A 9036-nucleotide genomic window follows, 5' to 3' on the forward strand; every position below is an offset into this window, starting at 1 on the left:
CTTTCCTTAACTTTTACTTTATGAAGATAATATTGGAAATATTTGAAAGTTTGACGATAAAATATTGGGTGAAAAAAACAAACAAACAAAAAAAAACATGAAAAATAAGAAAATTAAAAATGTGCATTTTATCACCCAAAACTCCCCTTTGAAAAAGCTATCTATTTAATATTTGATGATCATTTCAACACCTTTCCTTTTAGGGTACTTTATGTGAAATATATTGGAAATATTTAAAAGTTTGATGATAAAATAGTGAGTGAAAGAATGAAAAAGAAATCATGAAAATCTTCATTTTTATACCCATGAAATTTGGACTCCCATGAAGAAAAGGACCTATTTTATATTCAGTCACCATACCATTGTTTTCCACATAGTTTGCACAAAGATGTACATTTTTTTATTATTTGAAAGTTTGGTGATGAAAATTTTGGTGAATATTTTTAAAACAATTATTTATCTTACTACCTGTAGGTTTTGCACTTCCATGTCAAAACGCTACATTTTTAACTGAAGAAATTGGCCCCATCGCCTTTTTACTGAATTCTTCTTATATAGCATACCCAGTAATTTACCATTCAAACTTTCAAATATTTCCAATATATTCTTCATAAAGGATCCTTAAAGGAAAGATGTCAGAATGATCATCAAATATCAAATAGATAGCTTTTTCATAGGGGAGTCATTGGGTGTTAGAATAATAAATCCTTAATTTTTTCTTATTTTTTAATGTGTTTTTTTCCACCCAATTTTTTACCATCAAACTTTCAAGTACTTCCAATATAATCTTCATAAAGTAACCTAAAAGGAAAGATGTTGAAATGCCCACCTGCAAACTAACAAAAAGTGCCAATGTGTCCTCCATTATGCATACTGCAAGATCATAGTCATTTACTCAAATTAAGTGAGATTTATGAACGTTTTTTTTTTTTTTTTGGGGGGGGGGGGGGGGGAGTCAAAATTTCATTGGGGGAGTCAGATTTTCATGGTACACCGGTCCCTTGATAATTTTACACATGGGAGCATGTGTATATAAGATATGTGATGCATTGTTGGGTTTTACATTTGTGTGGAGCTTAGATCAAACAATGTCTAGAAATGTATTTGAGGCAATTGGCAACATGCTGCCAGATAGGGGGAACAACAGTGACCTGTCAGATAATTCCTCTGGGAGTGATTATGTGCCATCAGATAGCTCATCAGAGTGTGATCCCGAATCATTCAGTGAAGTTAATTATCTTATGTTATGAAGTTATATTACATCAAATATCTTTGCTATCAAATGCTTTACACAAGCAATATCATGTGTGCTATGACTATCAGTATGGTCAATGAAATCTGCCTGTGAAAGATTCAAGACCTGGAGAAATTATTATTTATGAGTAATCGGTCACCTTGGTCACCTGTTATGGAGATATCAGTTTAAATCTATCATTATAACATACTTGATAGACTGTGCTAGCTTTGCGAAACTTTCCATTTTGAGAAATAAAATGATTTTTCTGCATGTTCCATACACTGTGTATACTCACCCAGGTGGAGGTAAAGCGAGCAAGGGACCGGGCCTCCGAGGCCCGGTTTCAGGGTTTACGTAGGGTTCCATTTCCTTGTGGATGAGGGTTAAAAGGATAACGAGATCTATATTTCATAATCTATAATAAAATCAATGAATATACTGCTCATGGATAAGCCCCATATAAGTAAGACAAATATAGGAAAAATAGAAAATGGTTTTATTGATATCTGATATCATTTCACATTATTGTTCACATTCTCTCTCATGCACACTACATTTATTCTTTTTTGGCTCTAACGAGCTCATTTGAAACTGTATTTACTCAAGTTTCTTCACTTGCACATTGATTTAAAAACCGAGATTGCAATGCGAAGCCTTTGCGATTTGAGTTTGTAAGCTTTGCTTGTAACAAACATATATGCTTCAAAAGCTCGGTAGTCTATGACAAGTTTTAATGAAACAAGATGGCAGCAAAGTGTCCACTGTGCGTCTCAACCAAAACTTTTGAGCCTCGTGTCCTCCTCTGGAGGAACGACACACTTCCCACAATCCCCATGGGCATTAAGATCCCGACAGATGAGGAGAGCTGTGGTGGCCATGTCATCCTGGTTCCGACTGGTGGCGCCACCGTAGCTGGAAGGTTGAGACGGTCCCTGTTCTGTGGTGCCGAGCGGGATCCCGGCATCGAAGCTTTTATCTACAATACACAGCGGGTCCATGGCTGGCTCTATAGCAGGTTCAGGCACGAACACGGCTAGTTCACAGGCTTCAGTCTCTCGTTGCATACCTATAAAATAGCAGTGCCTTTTATTATTTCATCATGAAAAAACAGTTGTTTTCCAAGAATCCCCTCGATTCAAGTTTTTTATTATTTATTAAAGTGTCGCATATTCTTGAAACGTAAAATGCATAAAAACCAGTATAAAATATTTTATTTTTAAAAATAAATTTAATAAATTTTACTTACAAAGAAATTATTTAACCTATACATTGTCACTAAGGGATAGAGAAAGAAAAAGACGGAGAGACAATAAAGATAAAACACTCACTCCTCTTTCGATATCTCTTGCGCAGTCTACAAATCAGAACCGCGATGGCTACGCTGACGAGAGCAAAAACCACAGCCAAGGCGACCACGCCAACCACTGTGAATGTAACTCCACGGATGACCGGTAGAGGGCGATCTGTCTCTCGAGGAAGGATGGGTGTGGTCGAGGCAGGAAGGTCGAGGTCGGAAGGTCCAGGTGAATATTTGCTAGGCCCGGTCTCTGGCGCTCGTGTACTTAGTCGCAGGGCATTGTACGCTGAAAATGCATAAATGAATAGACATTCAATTAATATCCTAAAGAAGACAAGGCCCTTGTTTCACAGAAAAATAGTCAGTTCCCTGGCTTAGTTGACTAGGATATCGATGAGAATGGTGTAACGCTGTTCCTGATAGGGTAAGATGTGATTAAGTTCTACAGTCACAAAATTTGTCATTTATTTGGGATAATCTGCGACATGTGACATCTAATTTTTGAAATAATTATTCCCGTACTATTAAACAGCATAATTTAATAAAACTATCTGCAATACGGTTGCCTGTCAGGAGTTTAAGTACCGAGATTTGACCTTCACATGTACGCTAACGATACTCGGCTGTACTGCCTGTAACATCAATAAATTCCCTGAAATTTCCTTAACGAAAAAGAAAGTCGAATTTTCAATCTTACGGCATGTTTAGTAAAGAACAAATTAATGATAAAACAGACTATTAAGGCTTTCTGTCTGTGGTCAATAAAATTCCCCAAAATTTTAAGTTATACATATCATTCATATCAGAAATTTGACTATCCAAGTGGTTTCTCTACAGCTACCATTCTAAATGCCCCATATTACACCTCGACTAGATAACTGCTGCCCTTTAACAGGACCACGGAAAATATGTGTAGACCTACTCTTCTCCATCGCGAGTAGAAAACAAAACGACCTTCTATTTATCTAAAGACATGTAGGCCTATGTGAATATCTAGTGAAAAAGCAATGTCGCCCTGGTAGAGGGTAGATAACTGCAATTTTCTTGTTCATGGATGTTCACGAGAATTATTAAAACGTCTGCAACATATTCAAAATTTCTCTGCTCAAGTTCTTACTCGCACACCTGGCGACAGTCACGTTTTCCCTATCCTCAAACAACTTCACGGGCTACCTTTGAAAGCACGGCTTCTTTTTAACTTTTAGTAAGATAAAACGCTCACGCCGCTTTTTACAACTTGGCCCTACCATATTTATATGAGCTGCATGAAGCATAAACTCACGACCCCCCCCCCTACCTCCGTCTCATCATTTACTGTAAACACCGTGTAAAGCTAGACTTGCTATATAGTGACAATTCTTTTAAAGTCGCTGCTCATAGGAAATGAAATTTACTTCCACTGTTAATTTGTAGGACAGACTATCCGGCTACTTGAAAAGAGAGTCCAGACCTACCTTTAAAAATATTTCATGAGTAGAAATTCTATAAACGACCTTTAAAGCGAGTGATGAGGTGCATTTTAAATTTCTGAATTATTTGTATCAATCAATTTTCCTGCTTTAATTATTTTTCTTTTCTTTTACTAGCCTTTTTTATTATCTATTCATATTCCACTGTTTTTAAAGTCTTCTCAAAATAAATATTATTATTATTATCCTATTGTTATTAATTTAAACGATTTAATAAAACCGAGAATTTTCACTTCTTTCAAATAAATAACGATACACATCCTCATAAGCAAATAAACTACTTTGAGGTTAATTTTACTGTTCTGGGGACCGTTTCGAGAAGCTTTCTTTAGTTAATTAGCATCGCAGATTTCTGTTGAGAAATATCACTGGATAATGTAATCTTTTCCTTTGATTTCAATTTTTTATCGAAGGAAATAAAAATGGACGACTAGAAAGTGGGGCATATACAATACACGATCATATAAAATCCTACACTGAGAGGGGGTTTTTTTCTGGTGTCATCTACGGCATAATACAGTAGACAGAAAGGCTAGATAACTCTTCTACGGGGCAATCGTGATTTGTCACCTCCCTATCACTGCTCATGCTCGCACTGCGTCCATAGGCGCGTGAGCAGTTAGACCCAGCGGAAGCTATCAGAGCGGTACATCGTCACCTACCTCTACAGTGTTGCATACAATCAAACTGCATCAGCTGGTTGTCCGTGGCACCACAAGGTAAACTACAGTCCACACATCGTAAAACACCCGGTTCACAATACTGGAAAACTGGAAGACAGCCACTACAGGGTGACATGGTCGTTATTCTGACGCTGGCGTGGTAAGCGCGGCACACGTGAAAGGACGGCGTGTCCGGGCACGTTAAGAAGTCGACGCCTTTTTCACTCCCGTTGAAATATCGGTGGAATGTTGTCGTGAATAGTATAAGGCAGTTAATATCTAGACATTCTTCATCCTTTTTTTTAATTTATGTTAGTCAACTTCTCGCAGCGTTACTTCTGATATTTTTAATGAATCCCCCCCCTCCCCCGCGCGGGATAACGTAAATGTTTCGTCTCCATTGCTTTACAATCAGTTACAGTGGACTTATCTTGCACAAGTGGATACTTATTAGATATAAACTTTTAAAATGAATTTTAATCGCTTTAAATGTCCAATTTTAACGTCGCTTATACCATGTAGGATATTCATAAAAAAATTGATTAAATTTGAATATCGTTCGATCTGACGTAGGCCCTACATATGAGCCCTTATGAAAATCTCTCGCTGCTATGACCTTCCTTGTGTGTTATCCACTTTGGTGCTTAGAAAAGCAACAGAAGTTATTTGAACAGGAGATTCGCAAATTTTAATCAATAAACCTTGGCATCCATCTCTGCTATTTTAACCTAGCAATTAAAGCATCAACTTATGACTAACTTCCCGCGACAAATAAATTGATATAGACCTACAACTTTTGTTCAATTTTATTTGAAGATAAGAAGGATTATAATATCAACTAATTTGTAAGCGCATTTAAAACGGAAATGGCTTAAATTATATTCGATATGCTCATTCTTCGAGTCGATCCCGTAGTGTACATGATAAGGAACTATAACCTGCTATGGGACGATATGGTGGATGTTTATGAATGAGGACTAATTAAGACTCGAATCAAATCTATGAACAGTAAGTACAAAACCATTTGCAAAATATTTTAAATGGTTATTTAAACAGTTATTTTTTAAGTAATTAGTTATTATTGTTGCGTGACAGCCTAAAGGCTCTTTTCGGAATACAGCTGCCAATAAAAAAAACAATTAAGACACTTGCTTTCTTGGTATTCATCAATAAATTATCATTATCAGATAATATTTGTTATTACATTATTACCATTCATTGCCATTCATACAAAGTAAAAGCATATAACACTGGCTGGCGAATCACAGTTGGCCCGAAACACGCTTTCATTTTACCATTGTACCAGTAAGTCCACGCTGATTCTATGGGTTTACCTTTGGAGGGGTATATCTAACTGACAAATTCTTAGCACACATAGAGACAAACATAGGCCCCTACCCTGCATAAATATTTGATATGTTTGAGTTACATGCATCTAGCAATTTAGATAATTTATAGATAGGGGTATTTTACATGTACATGAGATTTTATATGTTATGCCTAAAGGGTCATCCATTTTTTGTCATTTTCACAGGTCTACAAACCGTACGCTGGGGGAGGGGGGGGGGGTTAATATCCACATTTGAAATAATAAAATTGATGATCCAAATTGCTGTGAAAGCTCATCATTTTTAGCTTTTTACCTTCATTGTACCTTCTGTGTGTGTGTGTGGGGGGGGGGGGGGGGGGACTGGATATAAGTCTACATAGACTTGTGAAAATGAACCAAATGAATGGCCCATAATAGGACAGCTTGACAAAAAACATGCGAATAAAAATATACACTGCCATTAAATACCACCGCAACACAGACAACATGAAATAAAAACATTTCACAAAGTTTTTGTTCGTGAATAGCTTTGCTTGAAAAAATGAAGACACAACAAAAGCTTATATTCAGCTTTCTATGGATCAAAGTATGATTTTCAAGCTGACGAAGCTATGACAAGACAAAATGGTTATGGAATGTTGCTTAGCATTCTGAAGCCGCCCCTATCACAGCCGGGCCCTCCCCTTTTGTAACCTGGATTCATCATTGTCACTCATTCTGTTCTGTGACTGGCATCATGGGCGTGGTCTGCTCTGTGTCTGACACCAGGGGCGTGGTCTGCTCTTTGACTGGCATCATGGGCGTGGTCTGCTCTGTGACTGGAATCATTGGTGTGGTCATCTCGTGAGATTGAGGGACTTGATGGTCAGTTGGGACTGCTACGATATGAGGACGACACTGCTGATGGCCGCGTCTGTGACACCTGGGACCACACACTAAGAAAGACAGGGTAGAAGTGAAGTCCTTGTTGAAGGGTGGTATTAAAATATAAAAAAAAGGGAATCGAAGAATATTTGCAGAGAGAGAGTTAGGGGAGTAAAAAAAGCTAAACATTTTTAAAAACGAAGTTCAACACATTGTAATTTATATTGTAGTATAGAGAATACCTCTTTACTCACCGTTTGCTTTTTTTCTCCGCAAATAGATGATCACGGCTACAGCTGTAAGTGCAAGCGCAAGTCCCCCGAAAAACCCTGCCGAGAAAATCAGCCCGTGAGTCAACACTTCGTCCCAACTACATGCTTTGAACTGTGGAATTGTGATATTTTGGCCAGAGGCGGCTGGCGCCTCAGACACCGCCTCCGCCTGGGTCGAGGGAACATCGGTGGGCCTTGATGGAGTTGAAATCTCTGGGTCACAGAGGGAAGGGCAGTGATGGGTGATGCAGGCGGTGACAAAAACTGTAAGATAACATAATAGTGCGACGTAATGGTGTTATAAAACACCATTCAATAAATAGAAACGCACGCTACGTACACAAAAAGAAAAAATATATATATCACCTGTATGACATTTACATTAAATAAACAGTGGTGAATAGGCATGGTATTGAGCCCGGTGCTTATGGTAAAAAAATGAGCTATTACAGGGGCGGATCCAGGATCATTTGAAAGGGGGGGGCGGGTCCGTGGATGCGAAGCCAATCCTCTCTCTCCCCCCCCCCCTCTTTGACGTGGGTTTCGGGGCCCGCTTAACGGTCCCAATTTTTTTTTTTTTTTTTTTTGGTATTAAGAGAGCGAACGAAGCCATTTGGTACAGATTAAAACTATGATTCGGCTAATCAAAATTCTAACGTTAAGCGGGGACCATGGCTGTGATTTTTTTCAGAAATCGAAGGGGGGGGGGGGGGTCGGGACCCCCCTGAACCCCCTCCCCTAAATCCGCCGCTGTACATAAATGATGATAGGCGTTAAGTGTTAATGCTTCCTTGGGATTTACCTTTACAGGCCTTGATTATGCTGACGTTTGCGTTACTGGCGTAGTCGTACTCGGTCTTACAACTGGCACATCGGCCAATTCCCTTGTCATAATACTCCAGGATTGGCTGACAATTTTCTTTTGATACCGGCTGACGAGGAATAGCGTTGAGACCGCTAACTTCAGTAAACATTAAACAAACTAAAAATGACCAAAATATAGAATAAATCGGCTTCATGTCCGACATTATGTCTAAAGTGCTTCTTCTTTCAATTTCCTTTCTTGTAATGAGTTGCTGTAGCGCACAATAAGAAGAGCTCGTTTTGCGGACAAATAAAAATTCCCTTATTTTTATTTATTAAATAAAGTCCCCTTTGCTCTATTAACAGCACATTGACATGCACGCGCCCTACAACAGGTGTGTCCTTATGATAATCAGAGCTTAACAATACCAAATCCACCAATATAGCTCATGATGTCTCTGGGGAATATTTTGAGTATTGCATTATAATAACCACTATGGCATACCTATTTAAAGCACTTATTGACACGTCGATTTAAAGAGCTTTTTGGATGTACGTAGGTTTTTCCTTGTTACGCTCTTACGGTGCGGTTTTTAAATAACACTTTAAAAAATGAAGTAAGCGTGTGTAATGTCACCTTTACAGTAGGTTAACACTAACTAAAAGATCACAGGGTTTCAGTAAATGATATTAACTGATATGTATCGATTGACGGGATCAATATTGTATTAACCCCGATAACATTATCTGTGAGAGTTGCACTTCTGCGACATGTATGTTGTATTCAGCTTGGTAGAAAGAATTGGCCCTGTTACTGTTTCCGCACACCTGGAGGTTATGCATTGTATTGAGATTGTTCAGCGACTTGCAAATGTGTTATCAGTTTTTCATCCCAAAATGCATCCCGGTGTTATGTACCTTTACATATACATATGAGATGAATGTCCTAAACTTATATAATTTAGAACGCTTAATTCAAGCGTGGGCTCGAAATAGGACATTACGTTTTAAACTTACTCGGTGGATAACGCAATTCAAAATTCCACGGTTCGTGTCATATTTACGTGAGGTCGCGCAAAGAAAACCCAAGTCCACATAATG

At 38.2% G+C, this 9036-nt stretch overlaps 2 protein-coding genes across 2 annotated transcripts; both read right to left on the reverse strand.

The window, feature by feature from the left end:
* Positions 1–1712: 1712 nt before the first annotated feature.
* LOC106170135 (uncharacterized) lies at positions 1713–4928 on the reverse strand. The gene is made up of 3 exons (XM_013549877.2): positions 4666–4928; positions 2566–2820; positions 1713–2303 (listed from the first exon to the last, which is right to left on the reverse strand). Exons 1-3 carry the CDS (start codon positions 4799–4801, stop codon positions 2008–2010), a joined length of 687 nt encoding a protein of 228 aa, XP_013405331.2. The 5' UTR covers positions 4802–4928; the 3' UTR covers positions 1713–2007.
* Positions 4929–5821: 893 nt separating this feature from the next.
* On the reverse strand, positions 5822–8308 carry LOC106170143 (uncharacterized). Its single transcript, XM_013549887.2, has 3 exons — positions 7934–8308; positions 7114–7395; positions 5822–6930 (listed from the first exon to the last, which is right to left on the reverse strand). The coding sequence occupies exons 1-3, from the start codon at positions 8157–8159 to the stop codon at positions 6704–6706; spliced, it is 735 nt and encodes a 244-aa protein (XP_013405341.2). The 5' UTR covers positions 8160–8308; the 3' UTR covers positions 5822–6703.
* Positions 8309–9036: the final 728 nt, after the last annotated feature.

The sequence above is a fragment of the Lingula anatina genome, chromosome 2, assembly GCF_051362555.1.
Source record: "Lingula anatina isolate TDL-2025a chromosome 2, LinAna3.0, whole genome shotgun sequence".
In the NCBI taxonomy this organism is placed as follows: Eukaryota; Metazoa; Brachiopoda; class Lingulata; order Lingulida; family Lingulidae; genus Lingula; species Lingula anatina.

Excerpts from the sequence above, each read along its gene's own strand:
- LOC106170135 (XM_013549877.2), bottom strand. The coding sequence starts at position 4,801 with ATGTCACCCTGTAGTGGCTGTCTTCCAGTTTTCCAGTATTGTGAACCG. Across the intron at positions 2,821-4,665 it reads TTGTATGCAACACTGTAGAG|CGTACAATGCCCTGCGACTA; the intron begins GTAGGTGACGAT and ends ATGCATTTTCAG. Across the intron at positions 2,304-2,565 it reads CAAGAGATATCGAAAGAGGA|GTATGCAACGAGAGACTGAA; the intron begins GTGAGTGTTTTA and ends GCTATTTTATAG.
- LOC106170143 (XM_013549887.2), bottom strand. The coding sequence starts at position 8,159 with ATGTCGGACATGAAGCCGATTTATTCTATATTTTGGTCATTTTTAGTT. Across the intron at positions 7,396-7,933 it reads CATAATCAAGGCCTGTAAAG|TTTTTGTCACCGCCTGCATC; the intron begins GTAAATCCCAAG and ends GTTATCTTACAG. Across the intron at positions 6,931-7,113 it reads GCGGAGAAAAAAAGCAAACG|TGTGTGGTCCCAGGTGTCAC; the intron begins GTGAGTAAAGAG and ends TGTCTTTCTTAG.